The sequence below is a fragment of the Telmatherina bonti genome (assembly GCF_933228915.1).
Source record: "Telmatherina bonti genome assembly, chromosome: 24".
NCBI classification, from domain to species: Eukaryota; Metazoa; Chordata; class Actinopteri; order Atheriniformes; family Telmatherinidae; genus Telmatherina; species Telmatherina bonti.
The window spans coordinates 12,772,299-12,793,813 of NC_136633.1; the positions used below are offsets into that span (position 1 = coordinate 12,772,299).

The 21,515-nt window shown below is 41.9% G+C and overlaps 1 protein-coding gene across 1 annotated transcript in view; it reads left to right on the top strand.

The window, feature by feature from the left end:
* Positions 1-1,389: 1,389 nt before the first annotated feature.
* Positions 1,390-21,515, top strand: part of pkp4 (plakophilin 4) — a gene marked incomplete at both ends in the record, with an annotated part of 74,956 nt that continues 54,830 nt past the window's right edge. Inside the window, one exon of the mRNA XM_079264022.1 lies at positions 1,390-1,515. Coding sequence (XP_079120148.1) covers positions 1,390-1,515 — 126 coding nt within the window. The remainder of the gene's footprint in view (positions 1,516-21,515) is intronic.

Sequence of the window (21,515 nt, forward strand, 5' to 3'; positions counted from 1 at the left end):
ATAAAAGCAACTTAATTAACTTAAACTGTAAAATGTTCCACTGGGAGCTCCATAAAGACCACTCTGGCCTGCAGCGGTTTGTGTGGAGAGAGCAAATGCGCACACACACACACACACACACACACACACACACACTGGCCGCTGCAGGCTGCAACCTCCCTCTCCCGCGTGCGGTTCGCATGGAGCTGCACGACCTCTGCAGCTGCTGCAACAGCACCGCATGCGGCGGAGCGCATCGGCGCCTGATCGATCGCCTGTATCGGAAAATAATCCATAACCGCATGGTGACGTCACGCCGCTGATCGGCGTGAGCGGCTGGGCGGTTTGGTCGGTGGGTGGCTGGATGCTGCGCGAGCGCCAGAGGTGGAAGGTTGCATTTATAACCCATTCTGGATTAAAGGGGAGGGAGAAATAAGATAGACGGGTGAAGGGGGAAAAAAAAATCTCACGAGGAGCGCGAGGACGTGCACGGGATTGTTTGTTTGTGACGTCGGCGGATGGGACATGTAGCTGTCACAGCTTGCAGGAGGAGGATGGATGCGTAACAGGACAGACTGAGCCAGCTGTGGCCTGCTTCTAACAGCAACATCTGGCCGGTGAGTCGCGCTGACAGCCGCTTGGCAGGCGGGCGTGCGCGCGTCTGGACCCGGCTCCAGAGCAGCCTCGCTCCCCGGTCTCTGGTCCGGTGAGTCGGTGTGACCTCGTCCTTGGCTTGCAGGATGAGAGCTGACTGATTGGTGTGTTTGACAGACAGACTGCATGTGGCAAATGATACAGGTTTGTCTGGGATGGAGGAAGGAAAAAAAAAAAAAAAAAAAAAGGATGAACGTGACGTGCTGGTTGATGCATCTCGTGCTGCGTGCATGCATCTACCAGCACACCTGCAAAAGAAACGCATAACCTTCAAGTAAAAACTATTCCAACTAAATATTTATGGAGATATAAGTCGTTGCATGCATCTTTGTAGGGGTTAATCCCGCTCATAACACCACATGAGATTAAAAAGATGTGCAACATAATCTCATTACTGAACCTCTGATGGATCCTTACAGAGAGTGAAGGTGCACATGAAAAGCACCCTTTGAGCCTTAATGGACGTATTGGGTGAGCATGGTGCTGATACCATGAGGTCAGTGTGAATGCCTGTAGGGATGTGAGAGGTTTTTCTTTTAAACAAACAAACAAAAACACAGAAATGCAGGATTATTACAGCAGACACACACACTTGCACTTCGACCCACCCCTGAGGAGATGTGATGATGAGTTTCCAGTTCATTAAGCCTCCTACTTATCTCCATCCTAACCATCTTGTTGTCGTTATGCAGGGTTAGAGAAGAGGGGGGCTTCAGCAGCCAGCCGGGTCTGGATCATAGTGGAGAGGTGGAGGAGATGGAGGAGGGCGACGCAGAAGGGGACGTGTCCATGGCGGTCAGAGAGGGGCCGAGCGGGCGCAGCAACCCGTCGGACTCCAGCACCCCCACTACAACCAACCTCCTGGCTTCAGTCAAGGAGCAGGTAGGCAGCAGGAGATGCTGCAGTCACACCCTGGCCTGTATTTCCAGCAGGCTTGCTCATTTCCTCCCAGACTCGTGCAGTTTTCCTGTTCGCTGCATTCAGCCTCACATCTCCTCATTCTTTCCTGGAGCTTGCGGCAAGTCTTCTCTGAATGCTTCTGCTCCAGGATTTAAGTCAAAGTCATCAAATGTAGGACAAGAATTGTATGAAGGTCTTGACGCACACATTTGTCCTATAAAAAAATAGTTGATGTTCAGTGGTTTTTACGTGTTTTGCGCGTGTTAGTGTTAACTTTACTTCTATGTGGCCATTTTTCATCCTGTTTAGTTTTTCCTTCTACTTATTTTGCAGAGACATTCTGCATCTGATCCACACTTTAGCTTCTCTTTGAGGTCGTTTTGCATTCCTCTGTGGTCATTTTATTCTCTTTATGACCAAATATGTGTCCCTTTGATGTCCCTTTGATGTCATTTTGTATTTGGTTTTGCTTTTTTGTCTTAATAATTTTTCACTGAGGTCATTTTCCATCCTTTTTATGGTATTTCACTCTTTTTTAGGGAATTGTATTACCCACCTTGGTCATTTTGTTTGTCTCTGTGGACATTAAGTATCAGTTTTAGGTCCTTCTCTGTCACTTTTATGTATTTTTTCTTTTTTTTTTTTTTTTGCTGCTTTCTTCTCTTCAAGGCAGTGTTGCATTACATTTAGCCATTTTGTTACTTGACAGACAGTCACTGAAGATAAATCTGAGGTCATTCTGCTTCATTTTGTGCTTGTTTTGTATCTCCTTATGATAATTTTGGTTTATATTATAAGTAATCTCACCTTTTTAAAAGATTAATCAATAAAGTATTCATAATTATGATTAATCTGACCACATAACTGTTTTCCACTTTGCCTCAGGTTATTTAAATTAGATTTAGGATAATAAGCATCTAACTTTGACCTTTGGCCTTGTCCGCCGGCATACAGAGATTTCTCCTGATTGTCTGAATCTTTTGATGATATTGTACTCTGTACGTGGTCAGAGGTTCAGGCTTTAGAATTTCAAATTAATGAACATTTTTGTACAATTTTTCAACAATTTTTGATACAATTTTCACAGAATTGTGAACTTCTCCCTATGTTTACATCTGAGAGGCTCTACTGCTTTGAAATACCTTTCACACATGATGCTAATTAGCCTAGTTAGCTCTCAAAAGCTCCTCCAGGTTTTATTTTATTCTATTTGGGCCAATTACCTTTTCAGATTTTACTCTTTAAACTTTTTAGAGACATTTTAGACATTGGTCCAACTTTTCAGGAATACTTTAAAGTGTCTGTTATCATTTTGAAGGCCAGAGATGTTCGGCTGAATGTGCATACAATTTGATCTGTTTCTGCACTTATAAGGAGATTTTATGTTATCTGGTTCCACTCTTAACAACCGGAAGTTTGAGAGAGAGAGAGAGGCTGCACAGATGAGCAAGATGATAGTATTTGAAACTAATCAATAATAGTTGCTGTGTTGATGTCAGCGTCACATGTATCTGAGCCCATGTCCACACAGGGATGAATTTATGAGACTTTTGTGAAGTTTTCTTTGTGCTTGTATATTTTATGCACGTTGAACCGCCGTCTCAGGAGATCGCTTTCTTTTAAATTTGTTCCAAAGTAAATTAATCTGAAAATACCACCATATTGGGTATGGTTACATGAATTAATAATTCTGAATTAAACAACTCGGAATTAATGTATTCTCCTACGAGTTTACCTGAAAATATTAATTCTGAATGGAGGTTTACATGAAACACATCCTTACTTAACAGACTTAATGTTAACTTACTTAACTTACTTAATGACGTATACCGAAAATAAACAAAATTCCCTCTCAGCTTCTTGTCTTTTCAGTTGTAACTTGTAAAAACTACATAATTAGTACCAGTTTTGCCGCTATTATTAATAAAAATGTGAATTAGCAGCTCAACAGGAGCATACCACTTCACTTTTTGCAGCAACTGAGAAGGAGAAGAAAGATAGACCACCGAACACGGGAGGCAAAACAACGCACGTCATCGGGACAGGACAAGGTAACGAGCATGCTCAGAACGACCGAAACTAACTTAGAGCGGAATTAAAGTTTAGATGACAGAGGAATTAAATAGTTCGGGATTAAAATGCGAATAAACCAGCCGCTTACACCGGAATTAAGTTTAATTCTGAATAGAAATTTGCATTAGGAATGAAGTGTTTACATGGTTGCTTTTTTTTTTTTTTTTTCATCAGTTTAAAGCAGAATTCATTTTTATTTGGAATTAAACAAGAATCAAAACTACCATGTAAATGTTGCAATTGTTTCCATCTTTAAAACCCACAAACATCTTTCCTGACGTGTAGCCCCATTTTCCCACCAACAGCTACAACAATGTCGAATCATTGTGTTGCATCCGTGTTGCAGAAGCTTCTCAGCTATATGTGGTTATTGCAGCAAAATCCTGAAGGACAAGTGAACAAGGAGAACAGCCTTTTAGCACGCGCCACGTCTTTTCCTTTGCCTCTGAAACCTTTCGGTGTCACTGTTACACCGCCACCTGCAGGCCTGGCATATATACTGCAGTGTTTTCAGCCATTTTACACGTTTTTTTTTTTTTTTTTTTTCCCAATTGATTTCTTTCTTTTTAAAAACTAAATGGATTTGGTCATGGTGTGGATGTAGCCTGACTGTACATACAGTATGTTGAAGTGGTCAGAAAGGACCAAGCAGTCCTTAACCTATAAGCATAGCAAAAAGGATACATAGAGATTCTGAGACATTTGGCATCACTATATGGTACGAATTTCCTGTTGAACACAATGTGACTTTTGTCTTCTGCTCCTTAAAGGAAACCAGAAAGCAGAAGTTTACATTATAAACATTTTTTACATATCACATGGTAATAAATTGTAAATATGCCCAAAATATTTAGGTACTTCTTCATTTTTACATTTTATTAATAAGGACAAATATAGACCTCCTATTAAAGAACTGGACTTTTCCTACCATGTTTTCTTGGTGTTTCATGGTGTTCATGGGTTCAAATGGAAAAAGAAAACTTTCACCAGCATGCAAACGCACCCCTCCCCAGCAGTACTACATAATCTTCCTGTTAAAGAGGAGTTTTTTCCTTCCCACTGTCACCTCGTGCATGCTCAGGATGGGGGATTGGATCAAAGTCATGACTCGATGCAATCAGTTGGTTTCTATTATAGGATATGTATGAATTGGCTTGAAATGATGTGTATGTTGATTTGTGTACGTAAAGTGTCCTGTGACAACATTGTTGTGAAGTGGCACCAGATAAATAAAGCTGAACTGAATTTAAATGAATAATCTGGAGTATTTGGTACCACTTTTGCACTAAGTTTCACCTGCTAATGTTCCAGAGACTGTTGTATTTGTGTTCTCGTGTACGTCTCATTCAGAGTATCTCTAAAATATTTCAGGACTTCAACTGTTAAAGCAGCTTTTGACAACAATTTGCTTCCCTTTGTGGTTGTTTAGTTAGTGTTTATATTCTCTTCGTATCCCCTTTGGTTCATTTCTGGTCGCTGTGCTTGAATCTGGCCATTTTGCATCTCTTTAAGGTCGCTTTAGGATGCCAGTCAGATTTCAGGTGGAGGTCTTTCACTAGCTGTTACCCCTGAGGTCACGCCCCTGCTGACAGGATAAATTAAGCCTCTGAGTCCTCTGAATTTACTGAGCTAATAAAGTGGATTAACCCCAAATGAGAGTGGTATGTGATGGATTTCCACGCCAAGCCCCACAAATTTGCACCCAAATTTCACTCATTTTCTGTCAGTTTCTACATCTTTAGTTTCCTTGTCGTTCTTTTTAATAATGAATCATTATTTAATTTAGCTGATTAAATGGTGTAAAGTCAAATAAATACCTGTTTCCTTGTGAAACATATGAACACAAACTTGTTGTACAGTTGATGTCTCCTAAAAACAGTGAATCTCCAAGAAAAACAAAACAACAGAAACCCATGTGAGCACAGACGCCGTCTGCTTTCCCTCCCTGCTGTTATTTTAATGCTGATTTCTATCCCGACAGCATGCCGGTCTCTCTGTTCTCCTCCTCTTAATTATACCTGGACAGTATCCATATTCTCAACTCAGTCCCTGGGTGTGCTATTCTGAACTAGGCCCCACTGCTATTTAAAGGCTTATGATGTCCAAGAAAAAAGACGCAGCTCTTACTTTTAATCTGCGGTTTCTGTGGAGCTGCAGATTGTGCCGAAATCCCAACTGTTATATGGCTGCCTTGATTATGTTGCTTTGGTTTTCAAAGAACAGCTCTGTCACCACTGAGTCATATTTAGCGCATGAATTGCTTTTTATTGACGCGTGGGATTCCACGACTGCTGCGTTGTTTTTTTCTTCCCCATGCGATGGGGTGCAGCTGCATCGTTCACAGTACTGCAACACCTGCGGGTTTCTGCAGGGACAGGAAGCCCTGAGGGACACATTTTACACAAAATAATGCTTTAACCACTCATGTGTCCAAACTTCGGATGCAAAGGTGACACGGTGTAGTAGCAAAGCCTGTCATTGGGTGTAGTTGTGGGTGTGTTACAGTTGATTCTGGTGAGATAGTGAAATACGATCCATTAAGGCGGATGTGGGTAAATGATCCATGAGCAGAAGGGTTAAGTCAAGGGCAGCTCTGTCAGTTCTGATTGACTGTTGGGGAGACCAAGGGATGTCATCTTGATGGGGTTGTTGACGGATTGAGGTTGTGGTCACATTGCGGTGACGTGAGTTATTCAAGGGGCTTTAGGGTCTAAAAGCAGCTTGAAATGTAGTAAGTTTAAATGGCAGGATCAAGTTTTTGTCCTTTTAATAGCCAGAAAAAACATCTGCTTAATGGTTTTTTTGTGATCAGCATCAAGCAAAATGAAACTTATTACACTGTGATGTTGAACGGTGCCGCCAGGTTTAAAGAAGAAAAAGAAGAGGCCACACTGTAGCAAATGCTGTGCTGTTATATCTGCAAACATGGTGTAGTGGACGAAGATAAAGCAGAGTTTGAGCAAAATATTGTCTGCTGTTTGACACAAGAGGCTTCAGATTTAATCCTTTCTTCCAACAAGTATGAAAACCTTACAGACTTCTTCTGTCATCTAACCTCCAAGAAAAATCAATGAAAAAGACTAAAAGAAGTCTTTTTGTCTGTTTCCTTCCAAAACACTCACCGAACACTTTTTTTTAAAACTGCACCTGTTCAATTAATTGGTTAATCAGCCAATAACATGGCAGTAAGAAATGTGGTCAAGAAGACCTGCTGAAGTTTAAACTGAGCATCAGAATGAAGAATAAATGAAGATTTAAGTGAATTTGAGTATGACATGGTTGTTGGTTTGAGTATATCAGAAACTGATGATCTGCTGGGATCTTTACACACAACCATCTGTAGGGTTTACAGAGAATGGTGTGAAGAAGAGAAAATATCCAGAAACAAGGATGTCTTGTTGATGTCAGAAGTTAGAGGAGAATGAACAGAGTGGTTGGAGATGATAGAAAGGCAACAGGAAGTCATACAAGCACAGATTCAAGCCGAGTAATACAGCATGACATAACTGAACCATAGACTGTATATAAAGAGATGGACGTAGCCTCCGTGACGTCACCCGTAGGTTTCTGAAGAGCTGAATTGAAGCTCTGTGGGCGGTTCCTACCATCGCCATCTTCTCAGCGCGTCATCTCGCCCAGAAAATACAAATAAGGGCAAAGAAGTAGAGCTGAGAGGACAGCCGTGAGCGTCATGGTGGATGATTGACATCGAGCGAACTCCGTGCTTTCTGTAGCTAAGAGCTAACCGAGCTAACCCAGAGATAACAGGAGTTAACCAGCTAATGGAGGTAAGCGGGCTAAAGCTAAGTCACGTTGTTAACCGGCTAAAAACCGCAGTTGTTCTACATTCTTCTCGGGTACCTGTCAATCAAAAGGACACGCCCCTAAATATGCTGAACTTCAAGGTTAAATTACTTTTAAACGGGCGAGGTAGAAAAAAATTCCCTCCCCCCACAGTTGTCATGAAGGTAAACCTGACCTATAAACCGAAAATGGATTTTTGTACCAGGCTGTAAACATGTTTATTTCTGCTGTGAAGTTGGTCTTTTTAACATGGGAGTCTATGGGGATTCGCTCTGTTTTGGAGCCCCTAGCGGATGAAGGGGGAACTGCAGTTTTATGCAGGCTTCACTTTTAACCGCCGGAGGTTGCTGCATGATCTGAACACACCCAAAACGTCCAACCTTGAAGCAGGTGAAACAGCAGCTGAAGACCACACCGGGTGGCACACATGTCAGCTAAGAACAGGAAACTGAGGCTACAATTCAGACAGACTCGCAAAACCTGGACAATAGAAGATGGATAAATGTTGCTGGTCTGATGAGCCTCCAGACCAGGTCCACATGGATCCACCCTCCCTTTTATCAGCGGTTCAGGCTGCTGGTAGTGTGATGATGTGGGGGATAATATCTTTACACACATTGGGCCCTTTAGTCCCAACGCTGCATGATTTACCAACCACAGTCTACCTGAGTGTTGCTGCTGACCATGTCCATCCCTTTATGAGCACAGTGTATCTTCTTCTGATGGAAACTTCCAGCAGGATGATGCACCATGTCACAAAGCTCACATCATCTCCACCATGACGATGAGTTCACTGTCCTCCTACGGCCTCCACAGTCACCAGATCTCCATCCAACAGAGCAGCTTTTAGATGTGGTGAAAGAAGGTCCTTTATAATTGCAGTTTACAGACTGGAAGAGACTAATCTCAGCCTTACTGATTGGGTTGATTGAAAGGTTCAAGCTGATAAGAGAACAGTAAGAAATGGATGATTAACATCTCACAAAGTGAAAAGAATAATGAGACGCCCTGTAACATGCTGCATGGCCACTGTAAACCTGGGAGTTGCCAGGAAGCAAACATTTCATCATGTAACTCGTGGTCATTTAACAGGCTATGACAAGAAAATGCAATCAAATTGTATTACTCCTCTTTGTGTTGGAATGCAGGCAACAGTGCTGCTGAAGTGTCAAATCTACTGCCTGCAGTTTCTCCACAGAAATGTCAAATTAGATGTGCTAAATGGAGCACATCAGTTATTGCCTTTCATTGGGTTCAGGGCATGATGCTTTTCCACTTTGCTCTCATTTAGCCCATTAAAAGTGGAAGAGTGATGGATGGGAGCAAGGAAATACCAAATGTGGCAGCTCGGAAACCCAAAACCCACAAAGTGTCGATGCACAGTTTGTTTTTGTCATTTTCTTCTGCAAACATTGTGAGATTGATTTGATGTTCCAACAACAGCCTGCAGCAAAGTTGCTGCAGAATGAAAGATGAGCTGTGTGTGATGCTGTGTGCACAACTCTGAGAAGGAAGGATGGGAAATGAAATGTGTCCTTCATTCCAGATCTGAAGAGTCAGAATAAACAGCTCTATCGTGGCAAAGCACATGCTGGAATAACTAACCTCCAATTGTCCCCAGTCATACTTATAAATTCTTTCTCAGTAGCTGTGGAAAATGAAAATATATGGCTATTTTCTGATGAAACCGCGGCTTATATAACTTACAGATTCAATGTTTTAAAAGACTGAATAAGTCTATGCTGCAATGTATTGTGGGTAATAGCGATGTAAATTATTTGGCAGCCAGAAAAGCTCCTTTCTCTGGAGGCTACAGTGGGATAAATATGATTTCCTTCTCTCTGGTTTGAATATGCGTGCAGCCAGAGGGGTAAAGACAAAACTGGAGATTACTTAAAATGTACATTAAGATTAAAGAGATCAGAGAGGAAGTTGGCATTGGAGGAAGGGCTTTGGCGTCCATGAAACAGCTGCCTTTCACTGCTAACTGTGTCTGTTTGAGCTGAATGTGTTACAGAAAGCAAAGGAGACCAGATTTCATTCTGATCAGCATTAAACCTGATGAGACTGTTTGGTTTTTTATGTGACTGTGGTTTGATTTTATGGCGTTTAAACTTTGATTGTTGAAAACGGCGTTAAATGTAACACTGGAAAAGTGGCAAAGAGGTAATGTTTAAGGTTACCAGATTTCTAGCCCTCAAATTTTACTTCTTACCACAAAGAATGACAGTAAAATGATGATAAAAGCTTTATTAGACTCCCCTGTCTCTTAACAACAATCAGAAAGTACGACATGACCCGTAGTAATAGTTTCCCATCACTGCCTGTGGCATCATTTCTGTGACTACTGGCTGATAAAGATGTGAGATGGAAAAGGAGGATGTACTAGCAACAGCTGTGTCTTTAGGAAACTGTCTTTGCTCATGTTATCAAGGAAAGTTAGAAGGATTAATAGATTTTAAATAAAAATCACTCATTCATTCATTATCCTAACCGCTTAATCCAGTAAAGGGTTGCGGGGAAGCTGGAGTCTTGAGGTGAAAGGTGAAAGGGGTAAATCCTGGACAGCTCGCCAGTCCATCGCAGTTCAATAAAAATAGTAATGTTGAAATTTACAAATTGCGCTTCAGTCATAATTCCCGTCACCGTTCTTGTGTGACAGTCCTTTAATCATCATATAACAGCTATACTGTGAAGTCATGACACATTCTCAGTCCTCATTATGGACTTATTTTCTATAAATGACTGAAACACAAAGACAAAAAACACAGAAGACATAAAACAGTCTGACTTCTGAATCATCCTGATAATTCTGATAATAAGCCCCGTTTCAACACAACACAATGTGTTGTATGGTTCAGGTGGGCACGTTCTGGCACACTGTTTTGTGTGTTTTCATTATAAAAGACTCCCATACAACTGAACCAATGGCACCATTTCTGGGCCTCCTGGTACAGTTAGGACGGAGTTACTGGCGCCACATGATGCAACCCATTGATTATCGGACAGAAATACATCACTGGCCATGGTAAGGGTAAGAAATAAACAAACACAGTGTTGGTGTTCAGTCCATGGTTCAGTCAACGTTGGAAAGATGGAAAGATGCCTGCAAACAACAGTAAGGTCTGGTCAGCTCTGGAACGACAAATTTTCCAGCTTTGGTTGTTTTTGTTTTTTTCCATTGTTGTTTGTAGGATCTCATTTGTTGCCATTGGTCAAGTATGAACTCTGTAAAGCCCACATGCCCTCTAGCGATTTGACCTGCAGTGGCTGGACCAATCCTAAAACATCCAAACCCCACTGGAATCTAAACTGCTCACTGGAAAGTTCCCAGTATAGCACAGTAGTTACGATCTTTATCTCACCAGGAGAGTTTATTAACTTTTTTTTTTTTTTTTATACTTCTGAGCTTACTTCTCTGTTTGTAGTGTGTTCAGCTGTGCAAACCTCAAAAATAACTTATTTTTATTTGTCATATTGGAATATTGTGTGCAGAATTTGGAGGAATGAGATTAATTTAATACAATTTGGAATAAAGGGTTACATAAGATGTGGAAAAAGTGAATCCTATCTGGATGCACTGAATATGTATATAAATGATATGTATAAAAATTATGTATATATATATATATATATATATATATATATATATGTATATATATATATATATATATATATATGTATATATATATATATATATATATATATATATATATATATATATATATATATATATATATAAACAGAGGCAGTAATGTCAAAGATTAGTTGCAATATTTGCTCGAATAACCACAATTAAATTGTTTTTTTCCTATTTTTCCAAAATTGCCTGACTAGAAACTGTAATCAAATTGAATTTCATTTTTTACAGTCAAATAGAGATTTGAAGAAACCATTTATTATGAAAGATTCCTGGCAGCTGGTTGGAAACATCAGCAGTAATACTGGCTCAGCTTACTGACTGATTATGTTTGGTTTGTTTTGCATCAGTAAAAACTTAAAGAACTTACTGATCCAACTTTAAAACATTTCACTAAATAGTTGTTAGCCGTGTCATCAGCCCCCCTTTGCTTTCAGAACTGTCTTCTTTCTCGGTGTGAGAGATTCAGCAAGGTGTTGGAAACATTCCTCACATGGTTGCTGCAGATGTGTTGGTTGCACAGCTGTGATTTTTAATTCATACTCAATTGGTGAGAAAATACCCCCCCACACACCATTACACCACCAACAGGCCCGATTGTTGATCCAAGGCAGGAGGGAACCATGATTTCATGATACTTACTCCAAATTCTGATCCTACCTTCTCAATGTGGAGCTGATATGGAAACTCATCAAACCAGCAACGTTTTTCCATCTTCTGTTGTCCAGTGTTGGTGGGTCTGAGTGAATTGTAGCCTCTGTTTTCTGTTCTTAGCAAGGTTGGACGTGTTGTATGGTCAAGACGATACTCTGCTTGGTGGGAACCAGTGCTTATTTGTCTTCTTGTTGCCTTTTTGTGATCTCCAACCAGTCTGTCCTCTCCCCCTTGACCTCTGACATGAAGATATGTTTACTCCAGACTCACTGGATATATTCATTTTTTAGACCATTCTCTGTAAATCCTTGTGATTGTTGTGTGTGAAAATCCCAGTAGATCAGAAATGTCTGAAATACTCAAACCAGCAACCCTGCCGCTGGTGCTCAGTCTGAACTTCAGGAAGTTTTCTATTCTACAGTCATTTTCCCAAAGCGACTTACATGCACACTCATAGCCCAATGGGCACACATCGGGGGGGGGGGGGGGGGGGCATCTTAGGGTTCGGTGTCTTGCCCAAGGACACTTCGGCAAGCTGCCTGCTCTTCCTCCTGAGCTACAGGAGACCATGTCTACATGTCTGAATATTGCTGCCATAAAGTGACCAGTGAGTGTCTTGTTAAGCGCTGGCAGTGTGTTGCTACAGGTGTATTATGATGTTTAAGGTTTGTTTTTTTTTCTCTACATTTTCCTCTGATTGGTTTTGCTTATTTCTTGGCAAGATACCATTTCTCACTGACATTTTGCTAAAATGTTTTTCCAGGCAATCTTTCATTAAAGGCTTGACCTTGAGGATACATTTGGAGCCATTTAACAGTAGAGTACACATAAAAAAGATGACATAAAATCATTAACAGGAAAATTAATTGTAGCTCGAAATACTAAGAAAAAAAATGTTTCCTCATCTTTAATAAATAGTGACTTTTTCTAACTCTGTTGTCTCTGAAGTGCTGGACAGAACAGGCGCATTACAGAAACCAACCCTAATCACTAGCGTCCTTTTTTCTGCAAACCACAGTAAGAAAGGTGCCAGACACATCGTCTTTGAGTGATGTCACAAATCAAAATCACGTGTCTGTCTGCACCATCTGCATCTCTAAGGACAGTAGGAGCGTGGAGGACCCGACAGAGGAAAGTCTCAGGTGCTCTCTACAATGAGTGTAAAAATACTCACCAGAGGCTCCACCGCTTCTTTCATTTGACATGCAATTTACTCGTCTTCCTTTAAAGTGTTTTTGTAAATAAAAAGCGTGAAAATAACTCAGCTGAAGTCGAGAGAAATGAAAACCTTTTGAGTTTTCCTTTTGTATCTCACACTGAAACAATTAGTCCTGCTTGACTTTGCAAATCCTTACAAGCCAATGTTTCAGCTATTCTATTCTATTCTATTCTATTCTATTCTATTCTATTCTATTCTATTCTATTCTGTTCTATTTGATTCAGCACAGCCTAATCTGTATAGATCCATGTCACAATAAGGTCTGTTTAGCATATTTACAGACATAATCTAATCAATCTATTCAATGACAATTTAGTTATAATCTGGTTTAATTGCATCCATCATGTGAACCTCATTAGTCTAGTTTGTAATACATGTGTTCATGGAACCAATCTTAAGACACCAACAGGAAGAAAAACCTCCAGTTGAACCACGGCCATTTAAGCCAGGGAGACCTGCTGAAGAAATAAGCTAAACACAATAAATATGTGATATATTTATATATGGAGAGTAAAGAGAGGATCATGGGAGATCCCCCAACAGCATCAGACTACAGCAGCAAAACTAAAAGAATGGCTTGGTGTCACCAAGTCGGCTCTAACTCTAAGTTAAATCCAGAAGGAAGGTTTAAGGCCTAGTCTTACAGGCAGAAGGGATGTCTGCCTCCTGAACCCAAACTGGGAGCTGGTTCCACAGAGAGTGGTCTGAAAACCAAAGGTTCAGCCTCTTGTTCTGCTTTTATCAACCAAAAATAAACCTGCAGTCTGAAAGCAAACTGTTCTGTCGGGACAATGTGGAACTATGAGATCTTTAAGGTCCAATGGATCTTTTACTCCACAGTGTCTTTGAGTGACCTGAAGGGCTCTTTTAAATAAAATGAATTATTATTATTGTTCATGGGGAGCTTTAAATGTGAGAAAAATGTTAAATTCTATCACTGATTTAGCAAGAATATAAAACAGAGAAGTGCTGTTAATTCTTGGAGAACCTTTCGAGTCTTTTTACAGCATTTTTGGGAAAACTAATAATCAGGAATAATCAGTGGTTTCATTCATTCATTTTCCAAACCGCTTATTCCAATTCAGGGTCGTGGGGAAGCTGGAGCCTATCCCAGCTGGCTTTGGGTGACAGGCAGGGTACACCCTGGACAGCTCGCCAGTCCATCGCAGGGCCACACACAGAGAGACGAACAACCACTCATGCTCACACTCATTCCTAGGGGCAATTTAGAGTGACCAATTAACCTATCATGCATGTCTTTGGATGGTGGGAGGAAGCCGGAGTACCCGGAGGGAGTACCCGGAGAGAACCCACGCATACACGGGGAGAACATGCAAACTCCACACAGAATGGCCACTGACCAAACCAGCCAAGGATCGAACCAGTGACCTTCTTGCTGTGAGGCCACAGTGCTAACCACTGCTCCACCGTGCAGCCCATCAGTGGTTTCATGGACAAGATTTTCTGCTTCACTCACATGTTGTTCCTCATTTTAGCAATATTATATAGATGAAGAATTAGGTCCTAGAACCTGTTTTATGTGGAAGTCAAAGGACAATTGGTCCAAAATGACTCCAAAGTTCCTCATCCAGAGTTATTAGCTGGTCAGTGTCTTACTGAGCTAACCAGGTCCAAAGACATTAATCACAGTCTGACTGAATTTAGGAAAAACTCATTTATATTTTGTGCAGCTATCAAATATCCCAAAGTCTCACAAGTAACATCAATGTGTTAAACTATTTTTAGCTTGTTTGATGCGAGCTTATGCGAACAGTTTCTTTTTTTGTTTGACTATGAAAGACTGTCAGAGAAATCGAAAGTGTTTTTCTCATCTTATTTGAGCGACGAGGTTTTGGTTTGAGGCTTCCCCCCTGGCAGACAGACTGTTGCACTGCAGGGCAGCTCCCAGAAGCAAATACAGGATCCCGCTGCATGAATGTGAGGCATGGCACTGCTGAGAGAACATGCATGCTCAGCAAAACCAACCATTAGTTAAGGGGGAGGAGGAGGGCTCAATAAAACAACAACTGAGCTCCGTCACCGCTCTCTCTACGCTTGGCTTGATTTCTGTGATTAGAGCCAAAAAAAAAAGCCCCATGCTTTACGTCACAGCAGATTTATAGCAGCAATACGCAGAATGTGGATAAGCGACTGCAGGTTGACCTCTTATGAATCTGTGGCTTAAACCAGCTTGGTCAATACAGTTATGTCACTGCTCGCCGCCGCCCTGCCCCCAGTGGCAGCTTCCAAGCTGGATCTGAAGGCATGTTCTCTGTCATGTGTCAGGAAAGTGACGGCACACGGACCACAGTGCGATGCTTCTGGTTGAATCTGCAGTGGTGTCGCTTGTGATAAAAGATTTCTCTTGATGATCTATGGAATCTCTATAGCCTCCCCCCCCTTTTGATGCTGCACTTCTTTATATTTCCTGGAGTTATTTACTCTCTTCGTAAATCCCGATCCGCCTCCACCTGCCTCATCCACTTAAAGACTCGTCTCTGCCCTCAGAGAAGGAGCACAACTTGTTGCTTGCAATCAAAGCTGGATGCTGGGCGGATAAAGAAACCGAGCATTTTAATCCATCTATAGGTTACATTTGGAGGCGTGGAGAGCAATGGTGATGGAAAAACAAGCACATATGATGCAAAGCGTTGAGGTCCGTTGAGGCTGCAGCAGCTCAGATTTTTTTTCTTTAACTTGCTTGGTTGTTAATGAAAAATGGAGCCTCTACAAAGCTTGAAAGATTCCCCTTTGTTGAATGTTAAGCTGCCTTTTTAGCAGTTTTTACGATAGCCTGCGATGCGCCGCAGCAGAACTAGGCCGAGCATTTCACGGATATTGCAGATGCAGCGTGGATAAACCGAACTGCTGGGCTATGATTAGACATGGCATGAAGAAGGAGTAGGAAGCAGAGGTCTGCGGGTGGTGTCGCTGCATTAGAGACGCCCGGCGACAAGCTGTGGCGAATGATCCGGCAGCCCCCCCAGCTTGTGTGAGGCGTTGCCTGGCACGGCTTCGCATTGGCTTGGCAGGGCCGAGCGTGCTTCCAGACGTCATGAGGTGATGGGCGGAGGGCACGGATGTGGCTCTGTTTGTCCCTGGAGGTGTCGTGTAATGCAGCAAGGCTTAAACAAGGAGGACTGTGTGTTCCTGTCCTGTCTCTTTGCCTCTCTGGAGTGATGTAAGAAGATGCAGGAGCAGAGGAGGGCAGAGTCAGCAGTGATGCTGTGACAACAAGCACCACTGTATAAATGGCCCTGAGAAATGTTACAGTACAGAATACATCAGGCCTGCAAGGAGTTAGCATCTGTAATACCAACGCGGTGCAAAAGTCCTGAGCCACCCCTCATTAAAGGCCATTCTGCTTGTATTCTCGTTTTCAGTGTAATCCTCAAACCTCGAGGGATGAACCAATGTTTTGTCTGATAAATAACAGGAAAGTTAACAAAGAACCAAAACAAATTTGGTTTTTCTTTTGGCTCTGTGTTAAGAGAAGAATTAGTTCACATTTATTTAGTTGCATTTTTAAAAAGTACCAAATTTAACACAATATTAGATAGAATTTCTTTATTTATTTTGTAGAAACAGGCCGATTCCCAAAGAGCTGTGAGCTGAAAAGATGGCAAAACATTTGAGGAAATGTGACAAAATAAAATGTGTATGGTAAATGCAGCAATTTGCAAAAGATGATCATTATCTGAGAGATGTTCTTAAGAAGCAGGACAAAAGACCTGAACCAGGACCTGAGAGAGGCATTTGGACCTGGAGCTGATCCATCTCTTATTGGTTGAAGCCTCATCAGAAATGGTCTCCATTGCTGTCATGAAGCCGTTTCTAAGGAAGGGAAAGAGGGAGAAGAGGTTGAGGTATGCCAAATACGTAAAAAACTGGGATGAAAAGCAGCAGCAACAGGTTTGACTGAGGAATGAATCCCCCACAGAGCCTTGGTCTCATTGCTTAAGCTACGTAGGATCATCCAGACAGAAAATGGCATAAAAGGCAGATAACATCCAGAGGAGAGCTTTGGGTTTAAAGACTGTTTAAAGACTGTTTAAAGACATGACCAAAAAGCTTGGCCAAGAGACTGTTGAACAGACCAAACATTCATTTCCAATCCATGTAGAAGTGTTTCTGCACCATATGCTGTATTTCTCATTATGTTTGCACGTTTCAATAGATTATTATACAAATTTCCGGTTTTCATGCCACGATCAAGAAATGTGATGTGGCTCAAGACTTTTGCACAGTACTGTGACAACTCGGTCCCGTACAAACGTAGGGTGTATATCTTGTCAAGAACATGGTTCATATTTACAGCAGAACTGACTGATTTCTGGCATCTGTTTGAGTGAAAATAAGTCATGTTTTTATGCAGTCTTGCTGGCAGATAGATGTGTAAGGAACATCTTTGCATGGCTTATTCTAATCTGAGCTCAGATTCCTGTGTATCTGTTTCCAAAAACATGGGATGCAATCATTTTAAAATCATTTAAAATGTACTTTTAATCTACAAGAAAACATGCACATTATGTTTATTAATAAATAAAAGCTCATTTTTAATGTGAAGCCAACAGAATGTATCAAAGAGCCGGAAAAGGAGCGAAACAAGCTTAGGAAAGCTTTGCAAAACAAAATCATTCGGTGAGTAACAGGCAAGAGGTTGGTTACATGGTCATGGTGGATAACGTTTCAGCATTTCTCTGTAGTTTAATGCAGCTAAATAGTTCCAAGTCTGTAACTGGAAGCAGCTGCAGTAGAAGAATAAACACTGTATGATAAACTGTCTTCAGTATCAGTTCAGATTCATGCAGCCTCAGCTCAGTGATGATGTATTGACAGTCCCTTGTCTGAATGCATCTGTCGTCTGACTTGATGCTCTTTGAAAGTGTTTGCATCTTTGACTTTGTTTTGATTAGGAAAACGGAGTCGCTGCTGCTGAAATCAGGGCAGCTTAGCTCTGCTTTTGCCATCAGCTGCAGCAGAATACAAAACTTCTTCCGTTTGTGGTGTTTCGGACCATTTGTGAAATGACTGTACACCGTATGATTAAAGAGCCTGTCAAGGCTCCTGCGTCACATGACCACCGCTGACCCAAGGGATTACAACCCCTGTGACGTTTGACGTATTGTACTAGGAGTGAAATGAAAGAATAGAAGTTTTACTAGTTAAATTGTAATTAGAATATTTGAACATTTTAATTGCTCTTTATCTTATTGCTTGTGTTAAACAATTTGATATCTTTTAAATCTCTGAGCAACAAAAACTCAAACCTTGTGCAGATCGGTTAATTTTGTTTTAAGAAACAGAAGAAAACTCAAAGGCCACGTCTAACTTATTTTTTATTTGACATTAATAATCCACAAACAGTATTCAATAAATAGTTCAGAGTTCAATAAATACATTATCTGCATTTTTTTTCTGTTTCTAAAATACGGATTTGCTTCTGTAGTTATACACAGTGTTTCTGTAGAGCAAAAATATACATTTGGGGCAAAGTTGTGCCCCGTCTTATGTTAATAAAAATGACAGTGTTTATTAATAAATTCAACTGCTAATCATTAACTGAGACATGTAGTAAAAGAATCAGCTATTCTTCTATCTGACATTCGCTGCAAATTTAGTTTTCTTTTTTTTTGTTTAGGCATAAACTAAACCTTAAAAAAGTAAGAAAATCCTTGTTTGGAGGGTTATTTCTTTGCTCCTTTATTGTTTCTTGACAATAAATCTGATACAGTTCGTTACGACCCCCGATGGAGTTTGTCCAGGAGTACAAAGGGGTGGCAACCTTAACAAAAGAAAAACCAGGAAGATGCACAAATGAAGGCTTTATTTAGGACCCACTAGTCCTTAAAAAGCATCAAAAGTCCCAAACCAAATACCAAAACAAACCCAACAACAAAAGCATGAACCAAAGCTGGCACCAACCCAGCTATAAACACAAAAATGTTCAAAACAGCTCAACAACCAAACAGTCAAACTCATTCACTGTCAGTGAACGAATGGCAAGCTGTGGCACCAAGGCTCAACCACACACAGCTGCCTTGAACGAAGGTCGCTTTTATTCTGGTGCTCAGCAGAAGGTCCGGCCAATCACGGGTAGGTGGGTGTATCCACCTACCCGTGTAGGAAGAAAGCCAGGTGTATCCAATTCCCCAGGTGACGATGGTTGGAATGATGATCAGCTAGATGAGTGGCCATGGTCCGTAACAAACCAGCGGTAGGCCACTCCGATCCTCGAGGGCCACAGTCCTGCAAGTGTCAGGAGTTTCTCTGCTGCAGCACATCCTGATACCTACCACCCTGAATCAGCGGACTAGTGCAGAGTTTGATCTGCTAATTACCGGCTGAGTTGAGTCAAGTGTGTTGCAGCAGGAAAACTCTGAATACTCGCAGGGTTGCCCACCTCTGCTTTAAATAGAACCAGTTAAGGAAAATGTTTGTGGGATGAGCAGCAGAGTTGACTATGTGGGTCGCACACTTGAAAACCTTGTTAAATCCTCTCTGCTAGTGCCAAACAGCTCATTATATCATCATCTCCTGTTCTGAGCTTCTTGTAGCCATGACGATCAGAAGCCTGATAGGTTTCTGATAGCAGCATCTTTGTGCATTGAACCAGTTCCACCAGTCAGTTGGAATCGTAGGGTTGACATGTAGAAAAGTCTGATTGCTGTACTGATTGGATAGCATGGTGGAGGCAGTGTGATGGTGTGGGACAGCTTCTCCTGCACTGGTAAAAACTGCTTGTCGTCACCAGAGGTGATCTAAGTACAGAGATAGCTCATGAGCCAGCTGCAATCCCATATCTCCACGGTCTGAGAGCAAACCTTAGCCTTTAAGATGACAACACCCTCCCTCTAAGTGGGGTTCAATTAAAGATTTTAGGAGTGGAGAGGAATGACTTTCAAACACTCTTTTTTTTTTTTTTTTTTTTTGTCTTGTCCAGCATTTAAGCAAGCAGACTGATGTTCTGGATGCTGTGTTCTGCTGAGCAAATTTATTTTGCCAAGGGGAACTTTTGTAGATGTAATGATCCCCTTGTATTTCTTGATTCTTATTTTATTTTTCAATTTGTTTTGGATAATAGCTTGTATTACAGAGTTTATGCTGCTGGACCCGACCGGAAAGGACAGGAAAGGGGCAGAAAGAGAACAGAAAAGAGAACATAAAAAAACAAAAACAAAAAAAAAACCAAAAGAAAGAGATCAATGCATACATGTATATGCACATACATACCCACCTACATATATATGTATATACACTCGCACATACATTATATATATACATATATACATACATACATACACATACACATACATACACATGCATACACACACATGTACACATACATGCATACATAAAGATAGATATACATACATACATATACACATACATACACACACATATATATATATATATATATATATATATATATATATATATATATATACATATATACACATATACATACTCATACATACACATACATATACACATACACATACACACACATACACATACACTCACACATATGCATACATATATACATATCCATACACATACATACATACACATACACATAAGTACACACACATACCCACCCACACACATAAATATATACACCCACACAAGCCAACTCTAGATTCGTGGAGAACAAAACCGTTGACAATCATGAGGACCAGAAACTAGCAAGTTAAGTCAAAAAGACAGAAAGAGAGCTACCTGCTGTTAGTGAATAAACTTGCTGGATGACTCAGTGACTGTGACACATGCAGAACATTCATGCAGAACATTCAGAGTGGAACGTGTTTAGAGAAGAGTGATCATGCCAATGTGACCCCGCCCGCCTACAGCTAGAGGAAGGCCAGGAGAACCCAGAGACCCGGGTAACCGACAGTCACCCCCAGGTACAGATCCCAACCCCCCCACTCCAGAGCCAGCCATGCATCTGCCCAGGAGGTGGCGAAGGAGGTGCCCAACCAGAGTCCCCCGCAGTCAGGGGGAACAGGCCCCAGCAGGCCCAGGCCGGCAAGGGCCGATCCCGCCGGGCACCGGCCACCTAGGGCAGACAGAGCGCAGGCCCCAGGGCCCCAAGAGCCCGTGAGCAGCCCCCCGCCCCCGCAGGCAGAGGGCACAGCCCACACCGACGGAGGACCAGGATCCCCAGACCGCCACCCAGCGGCAGCCAGGTCGCACCCCAGCGCACCAGCCGCGCCCCCGGGTACAGGACACCACCCCCCCACCACCAAACCACACACACATATACATGCATAACCCCCCCCCCCCCCCCCCCCCCCAACACGCACTCCCCTCACACATATACATGCATACCCCCCCCCCCCCCAAACACGCACTCCCCTCTCAACCCCCATCCACACAACCCTCTGCAATCCATGCACATCATCCATAACATATACAACCCCACCCCACCTCTACTCACTCACCCATACCAAGTCACACGAACCCCAATCGCCCCCGCCCCCACACACGCTCACCCCCCCCCACACACGCTCACACCCCGCCACCCCATCCCTCTACTTCTACCCAACCACACATGCCCCACCAAACACCCCTCCACCACCCATAGCCCCCCTC